This window comes from Chiloscyllium plagiosum, unplaced genomic scaffold, assembly GCF_037043375.1.
Source record: "Chiloscyllium plagiosum isolate Xiang-an unplaced genomic scaffold, Cpla_swu_hap1 HiC_scaffold_5, whole genome shotgun sequence".
In the NCBI taxonomy this organism is placed as follows: domain Eukaryota; kingdom Metazoa; phylum Chordata; class Chondrichthyes; order Orectolobiformes; family Hemiscylliidae; genus Chiloscyllium; species Chiloscyllium plagiosum.
The window spans coordinates 91,751,112-91,769,318 of record NW_028270143.1 but is presented as its reverse complement, the minus strand read 5'-3'; the positions used below and the strand labels follow the sequence as shown (position 1 = coordinate 91,769,318).

The 18,207-nt window shown below is 40.1% G+C and overlaps 1 protein-coding gene across 2 annotated transcripts in view; it reads left to right on the top strand.

Annotated features, from left to right (window-relative positions):
• Positions 1-18,207, top strand: part of odad2 (outer dynein arm docking complex subunit 2) — a 384,917-nt gene that overhangs the window by 43,169 nt on the left and 323,541 nt on the right. For both annotated transcript variants that reach the window (XM_043690488.2, XM_043690489.2), the window contains exons 4-7: positions 10,573-10,771; positions 13,763-13,869; positions 13,991-14,127; positions 14,264-14,386. In XM_043690488.2, coding sequence (XP_043546423.2) covers positions 10,573-10,771; positions 13,763-13,869; positions 13,991-14,127; positions 14,264-14,386 — 566 coding nt within the window. The remainder of the gene's footprint in view (positions 1-10,572; positions 10,772-13,762; positions 13,870-13,990; positions 14,128-14,263; positions 14,387-18,207) is intronic.

Below are 18,207 nucleotides of genomic sequence, written 5' to 3'. Positions count from 1 at the left end.
CATCTATTTCCCTACAGTCTATATCTTCCATATCCTTTTCCACAGTAAATACTACTGCAAAATACTCATTCACTATCTCCCCCATTTTCTGTGGCTCCACACAAAGGCTGCCTTGCTGATTTTTGAGGGCCCCTATTCTCTCCTTAGTTACTCTTTGTCCTTAATGTATTTGTAAAAGTCCTTTCGATTCTCCTTAATTCTATTTGCCAAAGCAATCTCCAGTTTCCTTTTTGCCCTTCTGATTTCCCTCTTAAGTATACTCCTACTTTCTTTATACTCTTCTAAGGATTCACTCGATCAATCCTGTCTATACCTTCCATATGCTTCCTTCTTTTTCTTAACCAAACCATCAATTTCTTTAGTCATCCAGCATTCCCTATACCTACCAGCCTTTCCTTTCACCCTGACAGGAATATACTTTTTCTGGATTCTCTTTATCTCATTTCTGAAGGCTTCCCATTTTCCAGCCGTCCCTTTATCTGCGAACATCTGCCTCCAATCAGCTTTTGAAAGTTCTTGCCTAATACCGTCAAAATTGGCCTTTCTCCAATTTAGAACTTCAACTTTTAGATCTGGTCTATCCTTTTCCATCACAATTTAAAATCTAATAGAATTATGGTCGCTGGCCCCAGAGTGCTCCCCCACTGATACCTCAGTCACCTGCCCTGCCTTATTTCCCAAGGGTCGGTCAAGCTTTGCACCTTCTCTAGTGGATACATCCACATACTGAATCAGAAAATTGTCTTGTATACACTTAAGAAATTCCTCTTCATCTAAACCTTTAACACTGGCAGTCCCAGTCGATGTTCGGAAAGTTAAAATCCCCTACCATAACCACCCTATTATTCTTACAGATAGCTGAGATCTCCTTACAAGTTTGTTTCTCAATTTCCCTCTGACTATTGGGGGGGGTCTATAATACAATCCCAATGAGGTGATCATCCCTTTCTTACTTTTCAGTTCCACCCAAATAATTTCCCTGGATGTATTTCCGGGAATATTCCCCCTCAGTATAGCTGTAATGCTATCCCTTATCAAAAATGCTGCTCCCCCTCCTCTCTTGCCTCTCTTTCTATCCTTTCTGTAGCATTTGTACCCTGGAACATTAAGCTGCCAGTCTTGCCCATCCCTGAGCCATGTTTCTAATATTGCTATGATATCCCAGTCTCCCGTTCCTAACCAAGAGTTCATCTGTCTTCCTGGTTAGGTCCCTTGCATTGAAATAAATGCAGTTTAATTTAATAGTCCTACCTTGTCCCTGACGTTTGTTTGTTTGTTTGACTCGCTTCTGTTCTCAACTGTACCAGTCTCAGATTTATCTCTTTCCTCATTATCTCCATGGGTCCCAACCTCCCTCCACCCCCCCCCCACCTTACTAGTTTAAATCCTCCCAAGCAGCTCTCGCAAATTTCCCTGCCAGTGTATTAGTCCCCTTCCAATTTAGGTCCAATCCGTCCTTCTTGTATAGGTCACTTCTACCCCAGCAGTGATTCCAATGATCCAAAAATGTGAATCCTTCTCCCATACACCAGCTCCTCAGCCATGCATTCATCTGCTCTACCCTTCTATTCCTGCCCTCATTAGCTCGTAGCACTGGGAGTAATCCAGATATCACTACTCTCGAGGACCTCCTTTTTAAATTTCTGCCTAACTCTCTGTAATCTCCCTTCAGAATCTCAACCTCTTCCCTTCCTATGTTGTTGGTTCTAATGTGGACAATGACCTCTTGCTGGCCCCTCTTTCCCCGTGAGAACATTCTGCATCGTCTCTGAGACATCCTTGATCCTGGCACCAGGGGAAGTAACACACCATTCTGCTATTTCGCTGCTGGCCCCAAAAACCTCTGTCTGTACCTTTTGACTACAGAATCCCCTAACACAATTGATCTCTTGGAAGCCGAAAGACCCCTCGTTGCATTAGAGTCAGTCTCAATACCAGAAACTTGGTTATTCGTGCTACGTTCCCCTAAGAATCCATCACCCCCTACATTTTCCAAAGCAGCATTCCTGTTTGAAATGGGTATATGATGGTTCCTTTACTGTCCAGCCTTATGATTTCTGCCTCTAGTTTTCCTATAAGGGAAATGGCATTGAGTGAGCCTTGCAGAATTATGGAATTGCTTTCTGGTCAACATGCAAAGTGACCTTAGCTGCTCTGATAGTCCCTGGACCTTCCTGGAAGACATTTGGTTATTTAATTAGGACTTCACTCAGACAGCCATTTTCTAATTGAAAAATGTTGAGCCAATCTACGTGAATCTCTCACAACCAATTTGACCCCATCAAGCTTGGACCTGAGCCTTTTACTACAGTCATTGGTAACTGAATCAGCTGCTTTTCCTAAGAAGCTGGAAACAAAGGTGTACCCTTAATCTGTATAGGTTCTCAGCCTAGCTGCAGTCTTGCGCAAAGTTAAAATTTGGAGTCCAGAGAGAATTTTATTAAAATCTGGTTATATGATCATTGATATTGCTGCATTGGTATTGACCTCCATTAGAACTGGATGACTGCTTAACCAGACATTTATCTTTATTGGTTCTGATTTTGATGTTGCAAACCAACATTCCAAACCAGATGTAAATGGACTTTCCGGAGTAAGAATTCTCCTATATACCGGTGTATGAGTTTTCTTACTCAGTTCAAGTCTAGTAACACTCTTTTGCTGTTTAGAGTCTGTATAACAACAACAACTACAGTGGCTTACTGGCCAGGATCCTGAAGAAACTTTTAACCAATTAGCTGAGCCTTGGCTTTGTTTTATGGTTTTACTGTGGGCTGATCTACCATCTCTCTGTTCAGGATATGTCCTGAGTGAAGTTATGCAATTGGCTTCACCTCAGGCGGTGTTCCCCAAGCTGTGTCAGACAGTTGAGGGTGTCCACTTCCATTGGGATGCCCTGCAATACATATGGTCCACTTGTCGCAATTTCCAATGATAAAGCCAGCTGTAGTGTCTGTTTGAAGTTCACTTGGGCTTCAGTTAGTCAGCATTTTCGCATAGTTACATCATTAATTCCACATACCAGACAGATTCTAAGCATATCATTAAGGATAAAATCAAAGTGACAGCCTTCTGTCAGTCGTCTTAACCTAGTTAGAAATCCCGATATGGATTTCCTTGTATACAATCAATAACATCTCAGAATTAGAGGAGGCACGGGAGTCATAATATTCCTTAACTAAGTAAAGTTAGGCTCCAAATAACAGAAAAAGCTGCAGCTGCACAGGCTGTCAGGAGAATTATTTTAGATCAGAGTGGTGCTGGAAAAGCACAGCAGGTCAGGCAGCAACCAAGGAGCAGGAAAATTGACGTTTCGGGCAAAAGCCCTGATGAAGAGCTTTTGCCCGAAACGTCGATTTTCCTGCTCCTCGAATGCTGCCTGACCTGCTGTGCGTTTCCAGCACCACTCTGATCTAAACTCTCGCTTCCAGCATCTGCAGTCCTCACTTTTGCCTAGGAGAATTATTTGTTGTTTTTGTCTGTAACAATGTCATTTGCCTGGAAAAATGACACATTCTTTCTTCATACCAGGCCTCGTCCTCGATGGCAGGGTCAAATATATCAAGCTTCCCAGATAAAGGATCAAATAACTATAACATATTTGAGTTTATTGTTAGATCTGGAGGTGCCTCGGAAGAGACCAATTCAAAACAGAATACCATCTGACTACCTTATCTGCCCAGGAAGAATAATTTTTTAACTGTGTCAAAGATCATGCCAAACCAAAAGCAGTCCTCAAGTTGCAGAATTGAGCTCGCGAACATGTTAATTTTACCAATAATAAGGAAGGATGGAATCCAAACCAATCAGTAAGTTGAAGTAAAATGTTCACATGCTCCAACACAAAGAGAATTAAAACTCCTGTCGCAGTTTGAAGATATGGAATATTCAAATCCAGGCAAATGTCTTCAGAAAAATAATGATATGTCCAACAGTTCAAAATTCTGCAGGAAAGAAATTGCTTGTAATAATATTTCTAAAGTACAGCAACCTAGTCTGTGCTTTCTGTCAACCTGGACCTAAAAGAATGAACATTGAGGAATTTCATTTTTAAAATGTCTAACTTTTGTGGTGAAAATATACTCGTGATGGAATTACTATTAATTGTCAAAAAGAGATCCATCTGATTCATGAATATCCTGAAGGAGGTTTGCCATCCTTACCTCATCTGGCTTACATGTGACCCACAGCAATATGGTTGACTTTTAAATGCCCTCTGGGCAATTCATTATGATCAATAAATACTGACCTAGCCAGTGCAGCCTGCGTCCCTTGAACAAATGTTTTAAAAAATCTAATTGAAACATAAACCTATTGGGAGACTTAGCAGGTTAAATGCAAAGAAGTTGTTCTCCCCTTGTGGGAGTGTCTTGGACCATGGGCACAATCTCAAAGTAAGGAGTAACCCATTTAAGACAGAAATGAGGAGGATTTCTTTTGAGGGTGGGGAAACTGTAGAATTCTTTGTTGGCAAAGGGCTGTTAAATTTGTTCAAGGCTGGGATAAACTTTTAATCAGTAAGAGAATCAAAGGTAACATAAAACAAAACTGCGGATGCTGGAGATCTGAAACAAACAAAACAGACATTGCTGGAGAAACTCAACAGGTCTGGCAGCATCTGTGTTGAGAAAACAGCATTACCATTTGACTCCTTCTTCAGAATAAAGGTTATTTGACTTCAAAACATTAATGCTGTTTTTCACAAATGCTGCCAGACCTGCTGCATTTCTCCACAGAATCCACAGAAAGGGTTATGGGGAAAAGACAAGAAAGTGGAGTTGATGATTATCAAAACAGCTATGATCTCATTGAATGGTGGAATGGATTGGATGGGCCAAATTAACTACTTTTGCTCCTATATTTTATGATCTTACAGCCGGGTACTCTGTCAGCTGCATTGATGTCTATATCCTCGAGAATTCTCATGTTACTGCTTTACTTCAAGGGTCAGATACCTTACAAGGACAATTTCATTCTAACTTCTTTGATCATTGCTGATGACTCTGTAATGTAACCCTCTGACAAGCTGAGCATAGATACAACACAGCCCAATCTTCAACCAGGGCTATTGCAGAGCAAACAATTGTTTTGTTGAATATGAAGTTCTGATGCTTAGATCAGTCTGGAGAGCACCTTGTAGTACACTTAAGATTGTATATTGCACAATCCGAGCATGCTGTGTTCTGCTCAACTGGATTAGACAAAAAAGGGTTGAGGTGGCCTCTGAAGAGCTGGTGGGAGAGTAGCAACTGTCTTCCAAGGAAGTTGAGGAGATCAGCTTTTGTATGGTAAAACTGTGCAGCATAAAACGCAATAGCTGGACAAGACTTAATTGACACCTGGTTCCATAGATCTGAGCCAGATATAGTGATCAGTCTGATTGTAAATGTGTTCCTGCTTGAAAGGCAAGTGCAGTGCCTATCTATTCCAAGAGATAAATGCATCTTTGGTCTATTTATTTGTTCTGTTTTGCTGTTGCTGTGAAGTAAATACTTTGAACTGTTTGAAGGCTTTCTTGTCTGTAGTGGTCTTACAGTGAATAATAAAACATGTTGGGCTGTATTGGGCATTGGGCAAAGCACATCCTTGTAAGAGGGGATGATGCTAAGGTTGGGTATGTAATTGATTCTTAAATAGCATAGCGAATATGAACTTATGTATGAAGTGAAGTGTCAGTCATGCCACTTGTATGCCTTGAAAAGCATGTCTTTGGTTGCTTTACCACTATATCAACTGTGAAGTCCATCTCAGGACTGACAGTGCTTGACTGAGTGATGGCTAGGCTTTAAATGGGGTTGCTGCCAGAGATCTTTTTTTTTTGGAAAGGTCCCAACATCGATGTGTATTTTTGCTTGTAGTATATGACAAATAGAGTACCTATGCACCATGCCCCCATGGCGATAAGATAAATTTGGGAAGATAGCTTGAGAATTCTCACTTAGACCTCAAAGAAAGAACCCTCCATGAAACTGCAAAAATTGACACTTGACTAATTTCTGTTAAAATTGAACACGTGCTTATCAAGATTTTGAGGAAATTCAAACGTCAGATCTCACTGTATCGCGATCCTGAGCTCTTTTGCCCACAGGTCTCTATGATAGCATCATAGTTGGTATCGTTAATGGTAGTCATCAGTGTGAACCTTTTTGGACCCATAAAACAATTAGGTGACAGTGTAACGGCTACCTTGTGTCCCACTTTTGGATGTTGCTGCCTTGCCTTGCCTGCCAGCTGGCTGGCATGAGATCGATTTGCAAACAGATCACTCCCTGATCAGAATTCACATGAGGTAGGCCTTTGCATCTGCTTCATGTTTCTTCTCTGCAACACTGACAATGCACAAAATTACAGTGATAAACTACATCCAATTATGGCAGTGTTCTTTTTTTCATTGAGTTTAACCAGTAGCACTCTACAAGGATTATATTTGAGTATTTTTCATGTTTCTGAATTTTGTATACCATTACATTCACTGACTAAGCTATTGGAGACGATGGAGGCCACACTTCTGAGCCTGTTAGCATTTAATGTGGCTAATCTAAATATGTTAAAATATTAGAGTGAGTGTAAGTATATTTGATAGTGCAAATCTCCTTGAGTCATGGTGAGAAAGCGTATAAAGTATGAGCAGATAGGGAAAGAGTTCTGTTTAGAGTTGCTTGACAAAGGCTCAGCTAGCATGACTTTGACCAGATAAGAACTTGCAGCAAACAATGAGGTGCTGGAGGCAAGGGTAGTGGGTTAACGAGGTAAAAAGCATCCATTGTGTAATGCCAGTTGACAAGGTGAAAAGCATCCATTGTATAATGCTGGATGGCTTAATCTTTACTGTTGATGCTCGTTGATTGTAATGGTCACCCAATCAATACAGATGTTACCTTCTTTGGATGCTGCTCACTGTAAGTGACTATATAATTCCTTAAGAATCTGCTGTGCGAGAGAAGACTGAGAACCCATGTCTCTGTGCACATGGGCGATCGTTCTCTCTCTCCAGGGCCCGGAATAAAGATGAAGAAGGTAAAGCCATACTGTATCTCTGAGTGTTGCTTTGACTGATATGGGGCCAGGGAAATGGGACGACAATATAGTGAGCCAGGTAGGAGTCTAAACAAATAGTTAAGACGGTGTCAGCGATCACCTGGAACACCAGTATCTCGAGACAGACGGGCCCACAAGGTAAGATTTTAAACCTTGGTACCTCTTGATATTCCTGTGTCAGAAATTGTCCTCTCATTCAATTGCTTTCTATTCTAATGACTCCTCGAATGGTAATTAGTTCAGTCAAAAGACACTGTTTCGTCAATGTGCTGACAAACAGGGGACAGGGGTTTGAGTCCCCTGGGTTTCAAGTGGGGTTCGAGATCCCTGGCTTTAATTGGGGTTCGGGTCCCCTGGCTTTAATTGGAGTTCGAGTTCCCCTGGATTTTAATTAGGGTTCGAATCCCCTGGGTTTTAATTTGGGTTTGGGTCCCCTGGGTTTTAATTGGGGCTCAAGGCCCTGGGTTTAATTGGGGTTAGATCCCTGGACATAAAAGTAAGAAAAAGGGTTCAGGTCCCCATAAGAAGTGAAGTGAGAAAGGGGATAAAGTCCACAAGTGGTGAAATTTGAGGCTCAAAAAAAGTTAGAATTTGGTACTTAAAGTTATTACCTTTGACCCCCACATCTCTCCTTAGAAGTACTCTTACATAACATGGCATCACTGGGAAAAGGGGAAGAAAGTTGAGCGTGTCCGCTTGGGTCTTGACAGTAAAGTGCAATGACTGCCGGGGAAGCTTTGTCTGGGTTTTTGTGCTGTGGACTCAACTCTGCGAGCCTTTGTTTTGGGGGAAGAGAGTGGCATGGACTTCAGCGCCATGAGGTCCGCTGTGAGGCCTTTCTCTTTTTATAAGTGTAATTTCATCGAGAGGATGCAAAAAAGAAAATGAGAAATGCTGAAATTAAGGTTGTACTACCAATACTGGGTCAGAAAAGGAAGTTTCAATGTAAATTGTGTCATGCTGTGAGTGTTTGATATTTAAATATTTTGGTTTGTTAAAATCCTAGTTCAGAAAATCCTTTTAAGTAACTGTTTTGCCTTATTTGAATCAGGATCTAATTTCAATATGTTTTATGAGCTATGTAATGGGGCAGATTTTGTTTTTACATTGAAATTGTATAACATTATGTCCTATTTAAAATTATCAAACCTGTAACCTTAAAGCAAATTGATTGAGTGCCTTGAGCCCTTGATTTGTTTGAAATTTTACAATGCCTGTTTTAAAAAAAACAATTGGGTCAGTGGTCATGCTTTAGCCAGATGAGAGTATTGTATTAAAATACCTTTGCTGCTTTTTTTAATGCAGAGTGTACACAAAAAGAAGAGTGCATTTTGAGTTTGATGTTTTTAAGATTTTTAGAGAATATTAGAACTTGAAGCTGAGCTGTTTCAGTTCTTTCAGTTATTATTAAGACTTAATTGGCCCCCTTCATATTGCAAATTCAAAGAACATTGATCTATACCAAAGTTGCCACAGTAACTCCAAATATTTTATTTGGGAAATTTCATTTGGAGAACATATTTTAAAATATTCTGCATTTGTTTCCCATGAATATTTGAGATTTAAATCTGAACTAAAACTGCCTCTTCAATTGCTAAAGTACAGGAAACATTTTGTTGTTTTATTGCTGTTCCAGATTTTAAAAATATTTTTTCTGACAGCTTTCACACTAGCCAAGTATTAATTTATTATGGGAAAATAATTTTTGAATAACCTGAATGGGGTACTCCAAGGGTTTGATTTTAGTACTACTGAATGCTGTTTATAAATGACTGAATTGTTTAGGCAGTACAATTTAGAAGTTTATGGATTATATTAAAAAAACTAGATAATGTCATAAATAGTGAACAGTCTTCAAGAATTCAAAGAATATTGAAATGGGCAGACACAATTTAGTGTAGTTAAATGTGTGACTGTCTTCATACCAATAACCACCTTGGCAAGGAAGGAATGTGACAGGAAGTGCAAAGATACTTTCAGCAGCTAACAACATCTGTAGAATTACTCCATTCACAGGTAAAGCACACCTTCGGACCACCGTCCACCCCTGCACAACTTGATCCAACGGATTCAATCAGCTCCCTAGTCATGAGCATGAAAAGTGAAGAAGCTCACAACAATGAAGAGGAGGTCTTTACGCCTTTTGTCAGTGGCCTTCCTGTGGACATTCAACCACATGAGCTTTACCTTGCCTTTCGATAATTTAAGGGAAATGAAGGTTCACTGATCAAGCTAGCAACAAAACAGCCAGTTGGTTTTGTTACATTTAACAGCAGAGCAGGAGCAGAAGAAGCAAAGAATGCTGCATTCACCCAGCCTGCTGCTGTGCTGCACACTCAGATGCACTGGTATCCTCCATCTGAAGCATCCCCAGAAGGCTGGAAGTCTTGTCAGTTGTTAAGTACTTAACTGCCCTCTTCTAAGAATTCAGATTTCTCTGTGGAGTGATGCAGAAGGATAGACTGAATTTCGAGGTTGGACTTTACTGAGGGAGATCTTGGATAACTGGCTCGTTTCCATTCAACTTGGAGGGGATGGAGTGGTCACTAAGGACTGTGGATTTAAGAACTTTACTGGTGAACTTTTTCCCATGTGGAAGAATCCTAGAAATTCTATTTACTGCATGGATTAATAATTTTGTTGTTTTAATCATTTTAACTTGCTTATATACTGGCTGTCAGAGTCGTATGAAAGCAGATAGTGCTCTCTAGGTGGTTATCATGAAATGATAAAAGAAGGGAATGAGAAAGTGTATAAGGTATGAGCAAGTAGGGAAAGAGTTGAGTTTAGGGTTGCTTGACAAAGGCTCAGTTAGCATGCTTTGGAGGTGCCGGTGTTGGACTGGAGTGTACCAAGTTAAAAATTACACAACACCAGGTTATAGTCCAACAGGTTTATTTAGAAGCACTTATGACTGATCAGATAAGAACTTGCAGTAAACAATGAAGTGCTGCAGGCAAGGGTAGTGGGTTAATGAAGTAAAAAACATCCATTGTGTAATGCCAGTTAATAAGGTTAAGAACATCCATTGTAATATGCCCGATGGCTTAATCTTTACTGTTGATGCTTGCTGATTGTAATGGTCATCTGATCAAAATAGATATTACCTTCTTTGGATGCTGTTCACTGTAAGTGACTATATAATTTCTTAAGAATCTGCTATTTGAGAAAGACCGAGAACTCATGTCTCTGTGCACCTGGGCAATTGTTCTTTCTCTCCAGGGCCGGAATGAAGATGAGGAAGTAAAGCCATACTGTGTCTCTGAGTGTGTATTTCGACTGATATGGGTATAGGGAAAAGGGACGAGAATGGTGTCAATATAGGCAAAAACATATCATAATGCATTTACAATGTATTGATACAAAATTAGTTTGTTCTATTATATCCATGAAATGGAACCAAATAATCGTGTGGCATTGAGATGGAGATGCCAGGCAAATGCCTACTTTTATTCATTGTGGCATTCATAATTATTGGATTGATGCCTTTTTATGCTTTTGCTTCTTTAATTGTACTTCTTTTTAATGCATCAGCAAACAGAGACCCAATTGCAAAGATCCTGGGGCCAAGCTTTGCTACTGTGGAAGGAGAGGACAAATCAATGCTGCGTTTATTGGAAAAAGTGAAGAAAGGTGATGAAGAACCGGAGGCAGAAGCTCAGATGAAGTTGTTTCTGCTTCTCCAGCAGCTAGATATGCAGCTTTTAAATACTTCTTTGCAGAAAATTTCACAGTAAGTATTGCTCATAAAAAGTTCATTGTTGCAAATGTGACAGTTTAGAGATGAGGTGGAATCTTCTGCTCTTGCAGGTGGTAGGTTTGGAGCTGAGAAGGCATGTAATTAATTGGGATGGTGACGTACTTGAACTCGCTATAATCCTATCTCCACTAGGAAAGTGTATAATCAATTAATTAATGACTGCTTGGTAGCTCATACTGCCACCACTGGTGTTAGCCCAGTGGCAGGTGGGTCTGTCACTATCCAATTTCCAAGGCATTAAAAACTGTGCAGCCAGCTTGTTAGCTCTAGGTCATGGAGGAGTTGTTGGGTTGGGGGTGGGGGGAAGCAGGGGAGGAGGAGGAGGGGGAGGTGTTGGTGGTGGTGGTGGTGGTGATTTCCATCAAAGGCATTCAGTTCTTGATTGAGGAATAGACATTGGGAAGGGGCCTACTGTGAGCCAACATCCTCCTCACTCAAGCTGCCAAACTGCTCTAACATGTACCACCTCTGTTATCCCTATTCCACTACTTTCAGCACCCCCCCTGCCCCGCCCCTCTAAAGAAAACAAATAACATCTTTGGCCTGGGCTGCTCCTTGATTCTGGGATGTGGTAGATGTCTTTGCCACATCAGCCATGGTCTCTCCTGTGGTGTGGCTGAACATGAGCTGCTAGATCCTAATCAAGGTCCCACTAGATCTTGATTCCAGGAGAAAGCTCATTGGTGGTTTCTCTGTTGCCTGTTTGGCCTGAGATTTATGAAAAAAGCCATCAGAAGTTTCTCACTGGTTCTCCAGCTGCGAAGTGAGTCATCTGACACTTTAACAAGATAATGGTAATTATTTTCATAACATCTAACTGACAAAAATGTCAATATCATAAATTGAGTTATATGCCATCTGCATGCATCTCATAATGTTTTAGGGAACAACAATAACACTTCTCTAATATTTTCTAGATGAAGCAATTATTTACCTGCATTTTAATCAATTTAGTCTACTGTTCACAATGTGCTCTCCTCGACATTATGGAAATGAAACACTGACAGGGTGACCACTTTATGGAATGCTTGCATTCTGTCTGTAAAAATGACCCAGAGCTTCCAGTTGCCTGCCATTTCAGCCACTGCTGTATTCCCTGCAAATGTTTCTGTTCCGGGCCTACTGCAGGTACCCCAGTAAGGCTCCAGTTGGTGAACAACACCTCCTTCTGCTTGGGGATTTTATAGACTTCCAGACTCAGCATCATGTTCAACAAGGGTTGAGAGTGTGGTGCTGGAGAAGCTAAGCCAGTCAGGCAGCATCTGAGGAGCAGGAGAATTGACGTTTCGGGCATAAGCCCTGCATCAGCAATGAGATCATTCCTGATGCAGGGCATCTGCAGTCCTCACCTACCCCATCAAGTTGAACAAGTTTAGAGCATGAACACCTTCTTTCATGTCAATTTCTACACCATCCACCCACCCCAGCCAACACACACTCCCAGTCCTGTCATGAAGTGGGTTGCTTTCAGCATTTTAAACTTCTCATAGTCCACATTATCATCTATCTAGCTTGTCCTCTTCCCTGATTTACTATGAACTATTCCTTTGCTCAACCTCTCTCTTTCTCTCTTATTTCTCTCTGTCTCTCTCTCTCTCTCTCTCTCTCTCTCTCTCTCTCTCTCTCTCTTTGTCTTTCTCTTTCCTCTCCGGGTGTTCACTCTCTAGCTCGCTCTCTGCCCTTCTTTCTTTTTGGGCTCCCTCTCCGCCAATCCACTCACTCTCCCGGTCCCCCAAGCTGTTCATCATCAGTATGAGTACTTTCTTTTCCAAACTGATGTCAGAATGGAAAGGTCACGGTCAGTCCAACGACAGTCATTTTTCCTATGTCATATCGCACCCCAAATAAAATAGAAGGAATAGAAAAATGGGACAGAGGGTCAACAGGTGTGATTGGCAGGCCATGTACTGCAATTTATGCCTGCACCAGATCCTATACACTATCTAAATATAACAATAGGTTCCTGTCCTCACAGACAAACTATTTTGGAAACTCAGAAGCATTCATGGAGGTTTTCATTTAATGTGTTTAATAGGCTTTCTCGCTGCCCACAATAATACATTGCATTTATGTAGCATCATTAATGTGGTATAACATCTCAAGGCTCTCAGAGATGAATTATGGAATAGATGTTGACACTAAGCCCTAAAAATATATATTGTGCCAGGTGACCAAATGCTTGATCAAGGGGAATGTTTTGAAGAGTGACTGTCAGGAGGGAAAATTGGGCGAGGCAAATCCAGATTTAGGCAGGGCAAAAGTGAGGACTGTAGATGCTGAAGATATAGTATGTGGTGCTGGAAAAGCACAGCAGGTCAGGCAGCATGCGAGGAGCAGGAGAGTCTATGTTTTGGGCAAAAGCCCATTTAGAAACTAGGCAACTGAAGGCATCACTGCCAACAGTAGTAGAGTTCAAAATATCCAAGGAGAATGTAGAATTTAATCTTAAAGAATGACTGCTTTGTATTTAACCTTAATTTTAGTAATTCTTTCTTTACATAGGGCAGGAAATCTGCCTATTATGATATCTTACCTTCATGAGAACAATCTGCCATAGTTTTTTTTAAATTTCTGTAAGGTATCACTTCATATTAGTTGTAAGGCTGTTACAATGTTAGGAATTTAGATAAGTATATACTTTTGAAAACTTTTAAAACTACTTATTGTCTGCAGAACCAAAATTTACTTGGTATGGACAATCTGCATATTTACATTTTGGCACAATTTAGGAGGTTCTGGCATTACTTTACAGACCTTGAAAAAATCTGGCTTGCTCAGGATATTTATGTGGGTATTTTTTCCAGATGTTACAATAATATATTTTCTTCAAATAAAATTTTTGGTTCTAATTTAATACATAGAAAATAAATGCTGGAACTAACTGCATAAAGGAAATAGTTGAATAAACCAGAAGGTGATTTAATAATATTTTCATGCTTTCCTTTCTCTCCTTTTTTTTAAAAGAGAAGTGCGGCTGAACCCCCAAGCTATAAAGAATGATGTGCAACTGCTCCAGTCCTTCTCTGGAGAAGGAGATCTGACTGTTTTAAGATCGATCAACTACACATCAGGTATTTACATGGAGAATTAAGTCAGATAGAAATTGCCACATACATGGTTACATGTTGAATCATGAAAATAGAGCATTTTAAAAACATATTTGTTACCTTTTTTATGATTATTTTCTTGCAGAATATGAATTTTCTAATGGATGCAGAGCCCCACCATGGAGACAAGTGCATGGAGATATTTGCTACCTGATTATTAATACTCATGATACTGAAACTTTGTATGTAACCTGTAACACAGCTGGAGTTTACCTGAATGGGGTAAGTAGTTAAGTGAAAGATACTTTTGTAATTTTTATTTTATTTATCACATTAATGGACAGAGATAAAATATTATTATTAATTATTTCATACTTCTTTGTCAGTTTTGTATTGTGTCTTAAACCTTTTTCTTTAGGGTCCAATAAAAGACAGTGAAGATATTATTTACGACAGAAATGGTGATATCTACAAGGATCTTATTACATTCCTTAAGGAAAAATCTCCAACATTTGCAGAAAATCTTACTCGGGTTCAACAGGTAAACAAAATTGAGAGTATGTTTTGTGAAAGCATCTGTCAGCCAGAAAGCCCACCACTGTATAATAAAACAATTTGAATTTTGCAATGATATTGTTGTCTACTAATTTGCATTTGTTGATCTGTAAATAATTATTGACTCTAAAAGCGTTGACTGAAAAAATTGTAATTGCACACATTTTTCCAAAAATTTCAAAATATATCAATGTAAAGATTTTTTCATATTATTTAAGTGCAAGCAATTTAAAAAAATCCTTTACTTAATGACCAATGGAAAGCAGAATAATTCTAAAAAGAATCAGCAGATATCAAACCTGGCCATATACAACAGTTTGAAACTTAAAATGAAAGCTTGCGCTGAGCATCTAATTTTTCACTTTGGGACTCTGCAGCCTTCAGAACTCAACATTGACTTCAATCATTTTAGAGCCTGACCACCTCCTTTCATGTCCTTTAACCAACCTTCACAATCCCCATCCTGTCATGGCATGGACTGCTTTCAGCACAGCTAATCTAATCTCATCTACTCATGATTCCCATTATCAGCTTCTTTTACTCCCTGACTTACTATCAACAAGAGCTTTGCCTGCCTAACTTTTTTCTTCTTTGGGCTCTATCTCCACCTATCCAGTCACTCCTTTGTCTTTTCCCGACTACCTGTCATCAGTGTACACACCACTTTTTCCTAGCTACTTCTGTTGAAGGGTCACTGGACTCAAAATGTTAATTGTGCTTTCTTTCCACCGATGCTATCAAATCTGCTGAGTTTCACCAGCAATTTCTGTTTCTGTTTCAGATCTTCTGCATCCACAGTTTGTTTTAATCCAACATTTATTCTTCGATTCTTCAACCTAAATTTGAGGTGATTGCTGGAGAGCCATCCTTAATTAAACATTTTACACATTCACATTTATGTAGCTTCCTACTTTTCTTGAATGTCATACTCAGGATCCGGTCCAATCATCATGCACATATTTCAGTACTGGCTATCAATTTGTATTTATTTATTTCAGTGTGTGCTATCAGTTTGTTTATTTTGTTACAAATGTTCAGAAACATTTTAGTTTTTGTACTTTCGTTGTCTTTTAGTATCTAGTTATGAACATTGATATACGCTTCAGTTTATTTTTGCTGTCCCTTTCTGCAATTCTTGACCTACATTTCTGATAATTTTAATAATTTTGCTCTCCTGCCTTGACTCTTGCCCTTGATTTGCTGCAACTACCCAAGCTTGATCCCTCATATCCATTGTTTAGATTAAATCTCTCTTTACTTCCTTAGTTATACAATTCACTAGAATACTGGTCCAGGCATGGTTCAGGTACAGATTGTCCTAGTGTACAATCCCGACTTTCCTCAGTACTGATGCCAATGTCCCATGTAATAATTTCACTGGTCTTATGTGCCCTGTGTCACGTGACACATGTTTCTGAAAGTTAACAAGAAATTATTACCTTTGAGTTCTGCTCTTCAATTATGTGCCCAGCTGCCCTCACTATTTAAACAGAAATCCCTTTCATAGTCCAACATATATCATTGACACTTACATGGACCATTCCTATTCAGCACTATCCCCCAAGTGATGGCACCGAATGGGATCATAGCCTTATAGATTCATGCTCTCTTGACTGCACTGAACTGTGTGTATCCCCCTCACCATATGATGTCCCATGACCATTACGTTATAAACATAGGAAATAGAGCAGAAGTTGATGCCTGCTCCACCATGCTTAGCTGTTTGTCTTCAAATTCCATATTCCTTTGTAACCCAGACCAACCTTTGATTCCCTTGCCTAACAAGAATTTACCTAACTCTGTGTTAAAAAATGATCAATGACCCTTGTTCCATTGCCTTCTGAGGCAGAGTTCCAAAGTTGAGCAGTCCTCTGAGAGGAGATTTCTCCTCCCCTCTGTCACAATAAAGTTGACATTTTAAAACCGTGCCCCTTAGTTTTGGACTGACTCACAAGAGGAATCATTCTTTCCATGTCCACCTTGTGGACATTCAGAATGTTGTACACTTCAATCAAGTCAACTGTCTCTCACCTAAACTCAAGTGGCCACAAGCCCGGCTTATCTAACCTATCCTCAGAAGACAACCTGCTCATTCCAAGTATCAATCTGGTAAACAAAAACAGAAATTGCTGGAAAAACCCAACAGGTCTGGCAGCATCTGTGGAGAGAAATCAGAGTTAACATTTTGGGTAAAGTGTTCTGAGGAGGGGTCATTTGACCCACAATATTAATTCTGATTTCTCTCCACAGAGGCTGTCAGATTTGCTGAGCTTTACCAGCAATTTCTGTTTTTGTTTCTTATTTACAGAATACACAGCTCTTTCAGTTTTTATCAATCTGGTAAATATCCTCTGAACCTCCTCCAGTGTACCGACATCCTTCCTTAAATAAGACCAGAGCCTGCACACGGTATTTAAGATGTGATCGCACCAAGATTCTGTATAAATGAAATATAACATTGTTACTTTCAAAGTTTAATTCCATTTGTAATAAAGAATAATATCCCACTTTACTTGCTTACATGCTGTACCTGCATACTAACTTTTTGTGACTTATGCTCATGAACACCTTGATACTTCTGCACCTCAGAATTGTAGAGACCATTTCTATTTAAGTAGTACTGTGCTTTTTCATTTTTTCTGCCAAAATCAACAATTTCCTATTTTCCCACATTATACTCCATCTGCCAGATTATTGGCCACTCTGTTAACCTGCCTACATCTGTTCGCAATTTTCTTATGCCTTATTCACAAGCTACTTTCCTACCTATCTTGGTAGTCACTTGCAAATTTAACTGCCATGCCTTCACACTGCATTACAATGTCATTAATGTAAATTATAAATAGTTGAAGCACCAGAAAAGACCCTTGTTGGAAACAAACAGAAAATGCTATGAAAACATTGCAGGTCTGGTAGCATCTGTGGAGAGAAAGCAGAGTTAACATTGCAGGTTCAGAGACCCCTCAGCACTGATTGTAGCGAGAAAAGTGAAATGTGCTGAAGGTGGGGTAGGGAGGGGCATGAATAAACGACAAGTGAAGATGAAGTCCAGAGAGAGAAGAAAAAAAATTGGACAGACATAGGAATGAGTAAAGTTCAGCCTTGGAGAATCAATAGCAGCTAATTGGGACCATTGGCAGCTGACTGTTGTGGATGGTTGTGATTGCAGCGCATGTGAAGACAAGGCCTGATGTGTGGGGGTAAAGGTAAGGACATGGGAGAAAGTCCTCAAGCTCTAAAATTATCTCCCAAGGCTACAAAGTCCTGGAGTGGAAAATGGGGTACTGTTCTTCCAGCACTGAGCTTCACTGGAGTGCTGCAGCAAGCCCAAGACACAGATGTTGGCCAGGAAACACGATGGTGTGTGGAAGTGGCAGGCAACAGAAAACTCAGGTTTATTTTTGTAGTCACAATGTAGGTGTTCTGCAAAGTGGTCACCTGGTCTGTGTTTCGATTCCCCAATGTAGGGAGACCCTATTATGTGCATCAAATACAGTGGACTAGATTAAGTGAAGTACAAGTAAATTACTGTTTCACCTAGGAAGTGTGTCTGGGGTATTGGATAGTGAGAAGGGAGGAAATAAATGGACAGGTTTTACACCTTCTGCGATTGCATGGAAATGTGCATTGAGGTGGGGGAGGTGTTTGGAGTGGAGGCACAGTGGACCAGGGTTTCTTGGGAGGAATGGTCCCTGTGGAATGCTGACAAGGGAAGGGAGGGAAATATGTGTCTGATAGTGGCATCCTGCTGAAGGTGGCTGGAATGATGGCTAATGATCTTTTGGATGTGGATGCTGGTGAGGTGGA